Source organism: Lepus europaeus, chromosome 18 (assembly GCF_033115175.1).
Source record: "Lepus europaeus isolate LE1 chromosome 18, mLepTim1.pri, whole genome shotgun sequence".
Taxonomy (NCBI): Eukaryota; Metazoa; Chordata; class Mammalia; order Lagomorpha; family Leporidae; genus Lepus; species Lepus europaeus.
Genome location: NC_084844.1, coordinates 48,049,832 through 48,066,794, shown reverse-complemented (window position 1 = coordinate 48,066,794; position 16,963 = coordinate 48,049,832). Strand labels below are relative to the sequence as shown.

Here is a 16,963-nt window from a genome sequence, read left to right as displayed (position 1 = left end):
CCTGCACCCACATGGGAGACCTGGAAGAAGCTCCTGGCTCCTGGCTTCAGATAGGCCCAGCTCTGGCCATTGTAGCCATTTGGGGAGTGAACCAGCAGATGGAAGATTTCTGTCTCTCCCTTTCTTCCTCTGTAACTCTGCCTTTCAAATAAATAAATTTTTCAATAAGAATAAAAAAATAAATGCTGGTGAGGATGTAGGGAAAACAGTACCCTAATACACTGTTGGTAAGCATGTAAACTAGTACAGCTATTGTGGAAGACAGTATGGAGATACCTCAGAAAGCTGAAAATAGATCTACCCTGATCTATTAAGAGTACAAAGAAAAATATGTACGAACAAAATTGACATTTTGAGATTTGATTATTGTTTACAGCCCTTGTCTTTACTATTGAGGAACAGCGTTCCCCCCCGCCCCCCCCCCCCCACACACACACACTGTTTTTTGAATTCTTCAGTCGGTAGAGGGTTAAGCTTATGATTATAAAATAAACTGAAAGTATGTCATTGGGGGCCAACGCCGTGGTGCACTAGGTTAATCCTCCACCTGTGGTGCCAGCATCCCATATGGGCTCCGGATTCTGTCCTGGTTGCTCTTCTTCCAGTCCAGCTCCCTGCTGTGGCCCGGGAGGGCAGTGGAGGATGGCCCAAGTGCTTTGGCCCCTTTACCCACGTGGGAAACCAGGGAGAGGCACTTGGCTCCTGGCTTCAGATCAGCGTTGCTCCAGTCTTTGGGGCCATTTTGGGGTGAACCATTGGATGGAAGACCTTTCTCTCTCTGTCTCTTTCACACACTGTAACTCTACCTGTCAAATTAAAGAAAGTATGTCATTGTAAAAATTAGGAAAGGAAATCGGGGGAGAGAGTGGGAGTTTGGGCAAGAGGGAAATAGGAAATACATGCATATAGGAAATACATGAACTTTCTTCACCTTATATAAATAAAAAGTTATTTTAAAAATATTTTATATTTAAATTGGTATTTTTCTTTATGGACATGATTGGATCTGTTTTTATATATTTGTTGTATTTCTTTTTTGCAAATTTCCTGTAGATCAACTTTTTTTTTTTTTAACCTATGGAAATAGATTTCTTTTAATGATTGATAGAAACTCCTGTTTTTTTTTTGTTTGTTTGTTTTTGACAGGCAGAGTGGACAGTGAGAGAGACAGACAGGGAGAAAGGTCTTCCTTTTACTGTTGGTTCACCCTCCAATGGCCGCTGCGGCTGGTGCATCTCGCTGATCCGAAGCCAGGAGCCAGGCACTTCTCCTGGTCTCCCATGCGGGTGCAGGGCCCAAGGACTTGGGCCATCCTCCACTGCCTTCCCGGGCCACAGCAGAGAGCTGGCCTGGAAGAGGAGCAACCGGGATAGAATCCGGCGCCCCAACCGGGACTAGAACCTGGGGTGCAGGTGGAGGATTAGCCTAGTGAGCCGCAGCGCCGGCCAAAACTCCTGTGTTTTAAGATAATGACTTCTTGCCATGTATGTTGAAAATATATTCCCTACTTTATCACTTGTCTTTAACTATGTTTAAGATACAGAACTTTTCTATTTAAATTCTGTATAAATATTTGTCAGAAGTGTTTTTCTACATTTTTTAATCACATATTTTTAGATCATCCAATTTGTTGGCATATAGCTGTTTGTCATAATTCCTGATGATTCTTTTCTGTGGTATAAGTTGTAATATCTTTGATTTTAATAATTTGAATAATCTACTCTTTTTTGCTAGTTGGGCCAATGATTATCAATTTTGCTTATTTTTTCAAAAATCACCTCTTCACTAATTTTTTGTATATTTTTAAATTCAATTTTGTTTAGTTCTTCTCTGGTTTTTATTATTTCTTTCCTCTTACTAATTTGGGGTTTTGTTTGTTCATGTTTTTCTAGGTCATTAAGATGCATGGTTAGATCCTCTGATTGATACCTTTCCAAGTGCTTGATGTAGGAACTGATTGTTGTAAACTTTCCTCTTAACATTGCTTTTGCTGTACCCCATAAATTTTGATATGTTGTGTTGCCATTTTTATTCATTTCAAGGAACTTTTTTATTTCCCTCTTTATTTCTGCTATGATCCAGTGTTCATTCAGAAGCATCTGTTCAGTCTGCATGTGTTTGGGTACTTCCTAGAGTTCCTTATGTTAATTTCCAGCTTCATTCCACTGAAATCAGAAAAGATACATGGGATGTACTTAATTTTTTTTTTAATTTGTTGAGACTTGTTTTATGGCCTAGCTTATCTGTCCTACAGAATGTTCCACGCATTGATGGAAGAAAATGTGTATTCAGCAGCTGTGGGATGAAATGTTCCTTAAATATCAATTAGATCGTTTTAGTCAATAATGTAGATTAGCTCTGTTGTTTCTTCGTTGATTTGTCTGGTTGACCTACCCAAAGTTCACAATTCTTATACTGACCATGGTTCTCATATTAAGGTACTAGAGTTAACACATCACCCAGTGTTATACCTTCCATGTATACCTAATGCTTATCTACCACTAGCAAGTCTTAGTAATCATGATGCTATCACGTGCTAGTTGTTATCACCAACCCACTTACTTCAAGCAGTGGTAATTGATCCAGTTTCAGAATTTTCTATCTTCCTAGGGCCGATTCAAGCACTAAGTGCCCTAGCTGGTTTTCTACCAAAGGAGAATCTGAGACAAAGGTTGTGTGTATGTGGTTTAATCAGGAAGTCATCTCAGGGAGAAAGAATGAAGTTACTTATTTTAGAGAAAGAATGATTTATGAAGAGTGAGGTGAAGAAGGGAGATTGTCTGGGTGAATTACTAATTTCTTCCTTTGCAGAGACTTGACTGTGTGAGTTCATATAGAATGCCACCCAGTACTGTGTGAAGAAAGGAGATGAACTTTTATCCACTTCATCCCATCTCCCATTGTCAAGTTGCCATCTTCACTTTAGTAGTTCAACAGAATCCAATGGAATAATTCCCCTATTATTAATGACATCAGATGATCCTGGAGAAGAGGCTATACTTTGTTATCTTGCAATGAGCCCACAGAGAAGTATCCACTCCAGTCATGGCTAAAATCAGAAGACAGGCTCAGCCTGAGAACATCTATGTCTGCTACAATCTACCTGATAGAATTGTTGTGAGGATTGATGGGGCCTTCAGCTTGTAAAATACTTAGCATGTCACCATACACTAAAAGTACTCATAAGTATTATCAATGGATAGGCTAATACTTTGTTGAATCTTTACTAACAGCTTAATCAATCTTTTTTTTTTTTCAAAAGATCTATTTATTTGAAAGGCAGAGTTACAGTGAGGCAAAAGTAGAGAGAGAGGTCTTCCCTATGCTGGTCCACTCCCCAAATGGCTGCAATGGCCAGAGCTGTGCAGATCCAAAGCCAGAAGCCAGGAGCTTCTTCCAGGTCTTTCACATGAGTGCAGGGGCCCAAGTACATGGGCCATCTTCCACTGCTTCCTCAGGCACATTAGCAGGGAACTGGATCGGAAGTGGAGCAGCCGGGACTTGAACCAGTGCCCATATGGGATGCTAGAGCTGCAGAGAGAGGCTTTACCTGCTATGCCACAGCTCCATCTCCAGCTTAATGAATATTATGTTAACAGCAATTCTCCACGATGGATGACATGTTCATTTCATAACCAAAGAAACTGAGGCCCCAAAGGACCCAGGAGCTTGCCCATCAGAAGAGCAGGTCTATGATGTTCTTCCTACTGCAGCAGACTTCCCTGGCAGTAGAAGGGGGACACTCTTTGGAGAGGGAATGTTGGGGACTTAGCTGTTCACGGGAATAGGAGTTGGAGGAACACATTCCTCAACTGCTCCACATCTGTTCACTCAGCTGTGACCTTCCCCGGGGCTCTCAGTTTCTATGACCCGACTTAGAAAGTCGTGTTGGTAGACAGCATCCCAGGAATCCTCCATCATAACACAAGTTTCCTATTGTGACTCCCAGAGTCATTATGGGATCCCCAAGACACAGTCCCAGTGGCTTCTACTAACAAGGCATCCAGAGAGCCAGAACCACATCCCTGAGGACTCATTGGGAGGCTGAGCCTGAAGAAAACATCTCCATCTTCCCTCCCATCTGGGGCCTGCCCTTCTCCCCAGGCCTGCAGCAAGTCCAGAAATTGGCTTATCTCCACTCAAATGCCCCGAGTTGACATCTGAGAAAGAAAACCTCTCCACTAGGGCATCGGTATCTAGTCCCACTGCACCTCCTACATCTGAGAGGGCTTTAAGGATATGGACAAGTCTTCTATGCCTCAGTGATGCCGCCACTAAAGCAGAACTTGTATCATCTGCCCTCACTACCTGCCCACAGAGCCAGTGGAGAAATCTAAACACCAGACGTTGCGGCATCTGCATGAAGAGCCAGCGACGTTTCCTTTGCCATGTTTCTCTCCCCACCCCTCTCTTCCTTCCTGGGATGGCTAATATCTGAGTTCCCAGGGAAGAACGCTGCAATGGAGATAGCAGCTTGGCTTGCTCTCACTTATATCCCTTATATTTAGCCATGCAGCCCCTCACTGCTTTCTGGGTGGATAACTAGGTCTGTCCAGCTCCCCGTCTTCTTTCCCGATGGAACGTCACTGCCTTCCATGTCCACTCCTAGGTGAGTACCACAACGGGCCGTTCCTCTGCTCTTACAAAGCAGAGAAGGGGCTTCATTGCTATCAGCTCAAACATTTTACACAGATGCCCAGAAAGGGGAAAACCACATAACGGAATGGGCTGGGACCATAACCTAGAAGTCCTGGATCCTTTTGTAGTCTCTTTTGCCCAAGTCTCTCTCTCTTGGACGAGGCCTGCTCTGTTACTGTCATGGGTGAGCAGGAGGAACCTGATGAGTCCAATTCACTGCACAAAAGCCCCTGCATCAGGCAGCCTGAAGCGTTCCCTTCATTGAATGTCATGTTGAGCCTTTTCATCGTTGACACAAAAAGGGATGGGTAGGGGGAGCCTCAGGGTGGTCATGCACGAAGACTCCTCCACAGGCCCTGTAGCGACTCTGGATGTCTCTGGTTTTTAAGTATGATGCATCTCTGGCAATCGAGTATTGGGAGAAGTGGCTTCTACTCTTGTCTCTGTAGAACTCCTTGTCTGTAAGGAACACACTTATTCTTCTGAGAAATTTATGTGAAAAGAAGTCTGTCGTCATGTGGACTGCTCCATGATGGGCTTGTCCCATCAACAGACAAAAACATCCCTGCAGACCTTGCACCTACCCCCACCTCTTTTAAATCACACTCCTCCATACACTCCAGCCCATAATACTCCTATGTATCCTGAATCTCTTCAGGACCAGTCTGGCTCACACTGATGCTTTCCCTCAAAACCCTACAGATGTTTGAACCACCTACTTATTTGCAAAATATTAAGTACTCACTATGTATATGGTGCTTTCTAAGTAGCAATTTAAAATGAATTTTAAAAATTTTTAAATGAATCAAACATGTATTCCGTCCTCAATCCATAGAGAAGCAGGGGAGGTAAGACTCTCTAGACCCAGGTAGAAGATAAACAGTCATATGTTAACAAATAATGCATTGTGGGGCCCTGGGATGGAGAAAAGAAGGCAGGCAGAAGGAGAGGGAGGGAGATCTATGTTAGGAAAGTTTTAAGGAAATTTGAATCAACTCAGCAGCCAGCATTTGAGCCAAGTCTTGAAGTACTTGGGTGTATAGAGTTGGAGGGAAGCTACTGCAAGTAGAAAATCAGCGGATTTCCATCTCGTGTTGTTAACATTACCTGAGAGGGAAAACGGGGAGTCCTAGCAATGTTTTAGAATAACATGGGAAGAGCTCGTGTTGCCTTCGATTTGTCAATTTGTAAAGTGTTCATCAGTTATCACTTTCATCAGTGCTAATCAGGCCCGAGGATGATTTCTGCCTTCCCCTAAATCACATGGTCCTTGAATTTTTAGGACATCTTGGAAATCACCACATCCAAGTTCTCTTCCAGGAAGTCTCCCCACTGCAGCTTCCCAATGGCCTGAACACACACAACAGAGACTGTGGAGGGTCATCCCAGGGTACCAGACCGAATGGGAAAGTCTCTAAGTAAGGGCAGTGCAAAGTCCCCAGTTCCACCCAGAAAGGCAAATTTACCTTCCTAGGAAAACCCACTGTGCCACAGGAAAACTCATCCAAACTAGAAGATGCCGCAGGCACAAGTACAGCTCTCTGGTACATCTCAGAGCAGCAGCCCAGCCTCCAGCTCTCCTGCCTGCCCACTGCCTCCCTGCAGCATGTTCAATCACCCTAGCTCTGCTCACTCTAACGGCTCTGGTGAATTGAGGCCAGCTTAATCGGTCGTTTCCCATCACAGAGACCTCACTGGGTCCTTGAGACAGGCTCAATTGCAGACACCCTCCTGCTGTAACTAAAGGTCCAAAGAGATGCATGCTGCATGCTGCAGCCTCCAAGTCCGCCTGGAGTCGCTGCCTTGACTGCAAGCATAGATGGAGAAGTCTTTGTGGAAGGGGTCTACATATCCTAGCAGTGCTGATGGCCTTTGATGTCCTCTGAGGAGGGGAGCAACGATTAGGGAAACAAAAAGTCACTGTTGTAACTCAGTTTGTAGATATACCAAGGCTTTCTTCTGGCTGGACATCAGAACCACCCCCAGAAGCTGCAACGAAGCACTCATCCCTGTGTGCCACCAACTAAGTCAGAGTTCTTGTTGAGACCTGGGAATCAGCATTTTCTTAGTACTTCCCAGGCGAGTCCAATAATTGTGGGCATGGAAAACATAACAGAGCGTCAAGAGTTACAGCTGGAACTGTAATTTCTATAGCATATCTGTATGCCATCTTTAAAACTCTTGTGTCTTATCCCTTCAAGATTAGGGGTAAAGGTACAATGAGCAGAGATGATGCCTTAAACTTGAGGGACTAGCAAGAAAGAGCTGGCAGTTGGAAGTGCTCATTCAGTAGAGCTCAGACTGTGGTAGGTAGGTGGGTACTTTGAGAAGTACCAAGGCCCTGGCACACCTTCAGAGGTTCTGATTTAATGGGCCTAGGAGTAGTGTCTGGGCATCAATATTTTTTTAGGTTCCCATAATTTTAATGCACAACTAAGTCTGAAACTCACTGATACACGTGTGATTCCTGGGTGGCGTGAGTGACTCTTGCTTCTCTGTAGTCCATGATGGGCCACTGTGACATTACAGACAATGCTCTCCTGTTGGTACAGCCTCCCTACAAATCACACGAGCAACTTGCCTGGGACTTCCCATTCAGTCCTGCCTCCTTTGCTTCTCAGATGCAAAATGACCCCTGAGAAGTCCATGCCCTTGACCTGTGCACTCACGTTCCCTTTTTATTAACAGGAGACTTAAAGACCTTTTGGTGGCCCTGCCTCCCTGAGAGCAGTACCAGTCATCAATGACAGCATCCTGATTTCTGGGATCTTCTTAATCACTCTTGCCCACGACTCTCACTGTCTCAACTCAAGTGCTGACCACCTGTGCCCTTCTGCTGGTTACCACACTCCAGCCTCCACCTTCTGATTTCAGTCTGTTATATGCAAAGGAATGGCATTACTTTTTTTTTTCCTGACAGGCAGAGTGGACAGTGAGAGAGAGAGACAGAGAAAGGTCTTCCTTTTGCTGTTGGTTCACCCTCCAATGGCCGCCTTGGCCGGTGCATCGTGCTGATCCGAAGCCAGGGACAGGTGCTTCTCCTGGTCTCCCAGGTGTGGGTGCAGGGCCCAAGGACCTAGGCCATCCTCCACTGCATTCCCGGGCCACAGCAGAGAGCTGGCCTGGAAGAGGGGCAACTGGGACAGAATCTGGCGCACCAACCGGGACTAGAACCCGGTGTGCCGGTGCCGCTAGGCAGAGGATTAGCCTAGTGAGCCATGGCGCCGGCTCAGCATTACTCTTTTTAAAGTCATACTTTATTTCTGAATGACATAATAATCCATTTTATAGGATACAATATTATATTTCAATATATGTGTAAAATATGTAATGACCAAATCAGTAATTATCTATTACCTTAAGCATTTACCATTTCTCTCTGGTAGAAACATTTAAAATCTTCCCCTTTGCCTTTTTTGAAATACAAGAGTATATCAGAAAGTATGTGGAAAATACAACTGGAAGTTTATTTTGCTACAAAAAATCCGTGCAAAGAATCTTCAAAAAGTTTTTGAAATGTAAATTATGATAAACTTATCTTTTAAATCCATGTTTTCACAAACTTTCTGCAGTACCCCTGTATACACTACAAGACTGCTAAATACAGTCACCCTACTATGCAATAAACACCAGAATTTATTCCTCCTAACTGTAGCATGGTATATATTTAACAGCCTCTCCCCTCACCTCCCCATTACATTAATCTTTTTAAAAATTGCTTGCATTATTTTATTTTATTTTAAATTTGTATTAGTTTAATGAGAACAGATTTTATCCATTCCATAGCTACAGTTCCAGGAAGACAACCCCCCACCCCTACCCCACCCCTTTCCCTCCCTCCCCTCTTCAGTTTTTTAAGGATAAAATTTTAATCTATTCAATATTCACAGGCTTAATTTTTCACTAATCATAATACTCAACAAGTAAAATGTAGAAGATCATAGTTCCACAAGAACACTAATGCTTCAAATTATTTTTTATTTAATTTGAGAGCAAATGAGTGAACGAGCACTTGTATCTGCTGGTTCACTTCCCAGACGTCCATATGGATGGGACCAAAGCTAGCAGCTGTCCAAGTAATCCTGGTCTTCCACGTGGGTGGCAAAAACCAATTACTTAAGCCATCACTTGCTGCCCTCCAGCATCTGCATTGGCAGGAAGCTGGAACCAGGAGATGAAGCCAGGAATCAAATCCAGGTACCATGACTGGGACCTGTATGTCTTAACTGCTAGGTTAAACACCCATTCCCTACATTACATTACTCTTAATAAAGCTCTAACCTCTCTTCTTCTACAGGCAATAAAAATATAAGTTATGTTTATCTGGCATTAATATAAAATCTGAGAGAGTTAGTTTAATCTAATATGTGTCTTAAATTGATTCTCATTGGTCAATCTTACTGATGAGCAAGGATGAATGGAAGACCCGTCATGGTGCCATGAAGAATCTACCTGCACGAAGCAGCAACCATCACACTGGCCATGCTTACAGCTTTGACTTTAGAGAGAGGTAGCAGACAATATAAACAAAATAAATACCTTTCAATTAAGCTACTATTGAAATCCTAGCATAATGACTTAATATCAACAAGAACACTAGCAATTTACTAAACATGAGATTTTTTATTTTTATGCTGGGAAATGGCTCCTGGCCTTGGAGAAATGTATCTGGCTGGCGTTTCTAATATCAGAACATGGGCATCTTTCCGATTCTTGTCATACCTTTAGTTGACCATCACTATTTCTTAGAAGCCTTTAAACCAGGGTTATATTTTTAATGCCTTCTAGTTTATCTGGAAATACTAATTTTCTATCTTAAAGCTTGATTAGTTTGAGTTGGTTTCTCAGAGAAAAATGGGGAAAGTCCATCTAAATCTTACTACAAAGAGAAACTCGGCTTTTATCTTATTTTCTTTTCCCCAGCATTCTGAACCTTTTAGCTAGCAGATGAGGAGAGACGATGAGAGGGAGGGGATGGTGACGGCATCGGACATTTCGGCTAAGAGCACGGTGGAGACACTGAGGTGGTGGAAGAGGTCAAAGAGTCAAGTGTGACGTAGAGAGTGGAAAAACAGTTGCCTAGAAACCTGTGCGTTCACAACAGGGCTTTGAACACAAATGACTGAAAATGATCAGTGAATGAGACAACTGATACATCTCCTCCTGGGACATTTCCTTACGGGAACTCATGGGTCTGGAAACTGGGACCAATGGCACAGCTCTTACAGAGTTCATTCTACTGGGCCTGGTGGAAACTGGAAAGCTAGAGTCTGTGCTATTTGTCTTCTTCCTCTTTGCCTACCTGGTCACAGTCGGGGGCAACCTCAGCATCCTGGCTGCCATCTTGATGGAACCCAAACTCCACTCCCCCATGTACTTCTTCCTGGGGAACCTGTCAGTGCTGGATGTTGGGTGCATCACAGTCACCGTCCCGCCAATGCTGGGCCGCCTTGTGTCCCACAAGCGTACAATTTCCTACCATGCCTGCCTCTCCCAGCTCTTCTTCTTCCACTTTTTAGCTGGTGTGGACTGCTTCCTGTTGACAGCCATGGCATATGACCGGTTCCTGGCCATCTGCCAGCCCCTCACCTACAGCACCCGCATGAGCCAGACAGTCCAGAGGACGTTGGCGGCTGTGTCCTGGGCTTGTGCCTTCTCCAATGCACTTACCCACACTGTGGCCCTAAGCACCCTCAACTTCTGTGGTCCCAAAGAGGTCAACCACTTCTACTGTGACCTCCCACAGCTCTTCCAGCTCTCCTGCTCCAGCACCCAACTCAACGAGCTGCTGCTCTTTAGTATGTGTATCCTCATGGCAGGCGTACCCGTGGTTCTCATCCTCACCTCCTACCTCCACGTGGCAGTTGCAGTCCTACAAATCCGCTCTGCTGAGGGCAGGAAAAAAGCCTTCTCCACGTGTGGCTCCCACCTCACTGTGGTTTGCCTCTTCTACGGGACAGGTATCTTCAACTACACCCGCTTTGGTTCAGAGGAGGCTTCAGATAAGGATAAAGGGGTTGGGATTTTCAACACTGTCATCAACCCCATGCTGAACCCACTGATCTACAGCCTCAGAAACTCTGATGTTCAGGCCACTCTAAGGAGGGTATTTGTGTCGAGGCAGTGAAAGGGTCCCTTCCTTTATGTCTTTCTGAATTGAGGATAATTTCCTATGAAGGCAGTAACCAGTAAAACATGGTCTGGAATCACTTTCCCTATATTCTGATTCCTGAAAGCCAGTGTTATGTTTGTCCTGCAAGAAAACCCTATAGCATTCATTCATTTATTCACCCAAAAAATATTTATTGTGTCACTTCTATGATCCAGGTAGCCTTCTATGGCATTGGTGGACAAAATAGACAAAGGTCTCTTGCAGCTCATATGCTACAAATGTGGATTAGTAAAAAAAGCAACATTTGATAGTATGTGACGTGATGGTAAGCGCTATTAAGAAGTCCAGAAAGAGGGTTGTGAAGTCAGGTGCTGCTGAGAAAGCTGTCTAGGCCAGTGGCTACTTTGGTTTTGGCTATGTCCCCTTTCTGGGTACAGTTGCAGCCTTGGCAGCCCTATATCCCTGGGAACCAGTGTCCCTAGGAGAGGGGCAATTTGGTTAGCCAAAGCCTAAGTAGCTAAAAACATCACTGCAAGATTTCCTTCTGGTGAGGGTGTGAGATTCCTTCCAGACCAGAGTGTGGAAAGTTCATTTTTTAAAAAATATTTGTTTGCTTTTGAAAATCAGAGAGGGGGAGACAATAGAGGAAGATCTTCCATCCACTGGTTCACCTCCCAAGTGGTCGTAACTGCCGGGGCTGGGCCAAGCTGAAGTTATGAGCCTGTAACTCCATCTGGGTCTCCAACGTGGGTACAGGGGCCCAAGTGCTTGGGACATTTTCCACTGATTTCTAGGTGCATTAACAGGGAGCGGAATGGGAAGTGGAGTAGCCGGGAATTGAACTGGCATCCATTTGAGATGCCAGCATTGCAGGCAATAGCTTACTCGCTATGCCACAGCACTGCATAAATGAACCCTGGAAAGTTCATTTTTAAGCCATGGGTGTGGTAGGATTATTTCGTTCAACTGTTCACCTTTCATTTCCAAGACAATTAGTATCGTTCTCTGCTTCCACACAAGAATCCCATGGAATGTTTAGGAGAAAGAGCCCACTAAATAAAAGTACCTTAATGCTTAGGTCACATCTTAACATCAGAGGGGATCCATCCCCTGCCATGTCCTCTTGTCTTAGGTGGCGTCACTCCCATTACACATGATAAAGCCTTTGAAAGTATTTGTACTCCAACTGGCTCCTTAGAATTTTCTATGTAGAGAATCCACATAACCTTCCCTTTCAGATGTTTACCTTTCTCTCCCATGCATCCTTGCTCAGATAATATAAACCCATAAATGTGGACCCTGAAAGTGATTTCTGACCCTTCTCTCTCTCATCTTTTCTCCTCCTTTCTCCCCTCCTTTCCCTCCCTCTTTCCTTCCTTCTATATACTAATTAACTTCAGGTATATAAAGGTGTTGTACACATAAAGTTTTCTTTAAATAAGTTTTGTAATATGTACTTGAATTTCCATTCTTTTCCTAATGTGTTTACCAAGTATACACCATAATCTCTTTTCTCCTTTCACTATTCTTCTCTTTTTCATTGTCCTATTTCTAAACACTCAGCCTTTGGCAATGCCTCTTTATAAATACAGGAGTACAGCTCCAACCCAGAGCATGTTTTCATCTTGATGTTTATGCAGACTTCAGGTCCTGATTTGATCTCTCCAGCCTACCTGGGGAAGGCTGCTTCCTGTGTCCTGGCAACTCCACCGTGCTATTCCTGTAATTGCCCCATGGCTGCACCTAGAGCTTGGCTTCTCCGAGATTTCCTCTTGGGGCCAAGGGTCTGGAAGGATGGGCTGAGATGAGGATGCAAAGCAAAGATATGAGAGTGGGAGGGGATTGGATTGGAGCAATGAAAGAAAATATGAGCTTATAGGGATGCAAGGGACAGGATGGTAAGCAAAAGGAGTAAACAGGACACACAGAAGTGAAGGAAAATACAAGACGAGAGGAAGAGACATGAGAAAGGTGGGAGAATTAGGGGTTTCAAACAGCATGCCTCAGGAATGCCGATAACGTTATAAAACTGGGTGTGGAATGGCATTGAATGAGCATGGGTGGGAGAAGAGTGAAATTCATGCACGGGGTCACTGCCCATCAGTGCGTGGCTGTTGTGGGGCCTCACCCATCCTACCAAGGGAAAAATGGAGTTTGTTTTCCTGAAGGTGCCATGAGGTGAAGGGATCTAAGGATTCCTCCATTTCCTTTGTCTAGGGGATGATGGGAGGGGAGAAAGTCCCCAGAACCAGTAGAAGAGAGGGGGATGTGCGTGCTGTGAGTCCCTCTTCACAGCCCATTGGTCACCGGAGTCCTCAGACTCCTGCCTTTGGGGCTCTGCCTGAGGTCTCCTTCCTGACACTCTGGGGTCTCAGGGTTACAGGAAATGCACTTCCCTCAAAGGGCAGACTCCTTGCGAACAAAAACCAAGGCTGTGAGTGGCAGAGGCAGCATCCCCACTCACAGGCTGCTCTGTGATCTTAGAGAATGCCTGACCGGGGAGGGGCTTGTTCCCACTGTGCCAGGAGGGACTGAGATGAGAGCGTCTCCCCACAGCTCCTCACATTCAGTGACGTCTGTTTGTAATAGTCTGACCCAGTCCCAACTCTGAACACAGAAGAAAGCACTTTGGGAGCAGGAACACTATGCTCTCCACCACTCCGTCTACCTGAGGAGCACACCACACTGCCAACAACTAAAAATGCCCACTCCCCGCAAAAGGTCACAGCTCCTTGGCCTTGCTCACTTGTGAGCACTCACCTTCCCGAGTTCTCCCTGTCCTCCAAGAGCAGAGCGCTTCTTCAGCAAGTGGGTGGGTTGTGTTTCCATTAGGATCGCCCTCTCTGTGCTCCTAAATGCAAATACAGACATTCTTAAAGTATTCACAAGTGTCGTACTTGGTAGGAGAAACATTCAGGCATTGTTTTGTCAAGTATAAAATAAAAACCCAGTATCCCTTCCCTGCACCCAAAATCCCATTATTAAATGAACATTTCCTAAGAACTCCAGATCTGTTCCTGAGGTTTTTTTATATCTATGACACTTTACAAAGCAGGATGGTTCTCCTGATATAATCTAGTTTTTTCTACACACTATACAATATTTTACATGACAAAGGCTAACATTCTGCTTTATCTAAGTGTGGTACAATATACCACTAAAATTATAAATGCTGGGGCCAGCGCTGTGGCGCAGTGGGTTGACTTCCTGGCCTGAAGCGCTGGCATCCCATATGGGCACCGGTTCAGGACCCAGCTGCTCCACTTCTGATCCAGCTCTCTGCTATGGCCTGGGAAAGCAGTAGAAGATGGCCCAAGTCCTTAGGCCCTTGCACCCATGTGGGAGACCCAGAGGAAGCTCCTGGCTCCTGGCTTTGGATCTGTGCAGCTTCAGCCATTGCGGCTGCTGGGGAGTGAACCAGCAGATGGAAGACCTTTCTCTCCCTCTCCTCCCTCCCCCTCTTTCAAATAAATAAATCTTTAAAAAATTATAAATACTAACTTATTTACCAAAACCTCTATCAGCATAACTTGGATTGTTTCCAAGCGTTTTGTAATAAATAAGGTTATGATGAATCCCCTTACAAAACTGTCTTTCCAAAGCTATGTAATTTTCTCCCTATAGTACATTCCTATAAATAACCTTAATAAGTTAAAGAAAATTTAAATATAAATTTTGAGATAGTTATATACATATACCACATACATTTACTGCTTTCTAAAACTTTTGCACTAATTTATGCATTTACTGAGTTATGATAGTGTCTGTTTACCCACATCTTTGCTATTAAGGGTTGTTATAAATAAATACCTTGTTACAACCTACAGGTTGAGAAACTGTAGTGTTTTTACTGAATTTTTACCAGCTTTAGTGAGCTAAAATTTAAAATAAAAATTGTATTTATTGGGGCTGGCGCTGTGGCATAAAGGGTAAAGCTGACACCTGCAGTGCCGGCATTCCATATGGGCGCCAATTCGAGTCACAGCTGCTCCACTTCCAATCCAGCTCTCTGCTATGGCCTGGGAAAGCAGTGGAAGATGGCCCAAGCCTTTGGGCCCCTGCACCCACATGGGAGACCTGGAAGAAGCTCCTGGCTCCTGGCTTCAGATAGGCGCAGCTCTGGCCATTGTGGCCAACTGGGGTGTGAACCAGCGGATGGAAGACCTCTCTTTCTCCCTCTCTCTCTCTGCCTATTCTTTCTCTGTGTACCTGCGCCTTTATAATAAATACATATTTTAGAAAGTTGTATTAAAAAAAGATTGTATTTACAGTGTACATGTGATGCTTTTTACACATGAATACATCATGAAAGATCAACAATCTAGATATGTTTACACACACACACACATTATTATAATTGGGGTCTACAGTTCTACTCAGCACAGCAAGTTAAAGGAACTCTTAGCAGTAAACAAATTGCTTCTTGGTAAGTGAATGGGATTTCCTTTCCCAGACTATACCGAGAACTGAGCCTAATTATTTTGGAGGCACTGAGGGAGGTGGAAGTTCTTAAGGTGGACAGGAATCATTTGTGAGACTCTGCTTCAAGTGAGGCGAGGTCATGATCCCCAGGCAAAAGGAGATTGTTCTCCAGTAGCAAGGGGAGGGGATGCCTCTGCCCATAGGTACAGCGGAGTCTGGGGACTTACGATTCTTATGCTCATCAGCTCAAACGTCCACATCTCAGGACTTAGGACCTCACTCCTTCCTTATCAGAGCCCCGAGTTTAGCAGAGGAAATACGCCCAAGCTACATACTCAGACTCCCTGTAGCTTTCTCACCCTTACAATGAAGCCCCTGACCCGATTCTCAACAATTGGAGCCTAATGGCTACAAGAGACAAATGTCTCATTAGATGTTGCCATGGAAGTTTTCTGGCGGTCACAACACACCCTGAGTGGTAGTTGGCCCTCTGGACCTCTTAACTTCTTTGGAAGATTGGAAGAAATAGGATTAAGAAAGTTCTCCTTATTCTTGAAACTTCACAATTCTTATGATCACCATGGTTCTAATAACATAAATGTACTAGAGCTAACACATAACCCAGGGTTCAGCCTTCCACCTATACCTGATCCTTATCTACCACTAGCAAGTCTTAGTAACCATGATGCTATCACATGCTAGTGATTATCATGAACCCACTTACTCCAAGCAGTGGTAAACGGTGCAATTTCAAAATTCCATCTGGCAGATATGCTTCCTAGGGCTAGTCCCAGTACCGTCTTAACTGGGTTCCTACCAAAGCAGAACCTGAGACAAGATTGTGTGAATGCATTTTAATCAGGAAATTGTCTCGGAGCAAGAAACAGCTTCCTTATTAGGGAGGTTGTCCAAAGGATTTATGAACCCTTTGGTTTATAAATCCTATGATTTATGAAGAGAGGGAGACACAGTAGGGAGGTAGGTCCCTCACCGAGGAGTGAATAACTAAAGTCCTTCCTGTGCAAAGACTCGATTTGCAGGAGCAGATAGAATGCCTCCCAGGACAGTCGCAGAACTGTGTGAATAAAGGAGGTGGAGTTTTATCCACAGGATCCCATTCTCCACTGTCAAGTGGCCATCTTCACTTTAGTAACCTGATGGAATTAACTTCCCTAGTATTCATGACACCAGAGGCTGCACTTGTTACATTACGAAAGCCCACTGAAAGTGTCCACTCCAGCCATGGCTGAAATAGGAAGGCAGGCTTAGACTCAGAACATCCACGTCTGCTACCATCTACTTGAACGAGTTGTCGTGAGGATTGATAGGGTCATTTGGCTTGCTTAGCATATCATCATGGACACAAAAAACACTCATAAGTGTTATCAGTGGGGAGGCTAATATACGGTGGAACATTTACTGATAGCATAATGAATATTACTTCATTTAATGCTCACAGCAGTCCTCCATGGTGGAGAATATGCTCATTGCATAGATAAGGAAACAGACCCCTAAGGGGTCCAGGAGCTTGCCCATCAGAAGAGCAGGTCTCTGATGCTTTGATGCTTTTCCTACCACACCAGACTTCCCCGGCAGTAGAAGAGGGGACACTCTTTGGAGAGGGAATGTTGGGGACTTAGCTGTTCACGGGAATAGGAGTTGGAGGAACACATTCCTCAACTTCCCTACACCTTCTGTTCACTCAGCCTTCCCCGGGGCTCTTAATTTCTATGACCTGACTTGGAAAACCGTGTTGGTAGACAGCATCCCAGGAATCCTACACCATGACAT

The 16,963-nt window shown here is 44.4% G+C and overlaps 1 protein-coding gene across 1 annotated transcript; it reads left to right on the top strand.

Moving 5' to 3' along the window:
* The first annotated feature begins 9,814 nt into the window (after window positions 1–9,814).
* Window positions 9,815–10,765, top strand: LOC133746859 (olfactory receptor 3A2-like). The gene has a single exon (XM_062175100.1). It carries the CDS (start codon window positions 9,827–9,829, stop codon window positions 10,763–10,765), a length of 939 nt encoding a protein of 312 aa, XP_062031084.1. The 5' UTR covers window positions 9,815–9,826.
* Window positions 10,766–16,963: the final 6,198 nt, after the last annotated feature.

Bases quoted from the DNA above. Each gene is read 5' to 3' on its own strand.
- LOC133746859 (XM_062175100.1), top strand. From the start codon at position 9,827: ATGGGTCTGGAAACTGGGACCAATGGCACAGCTCTTACAGAGTTCATT.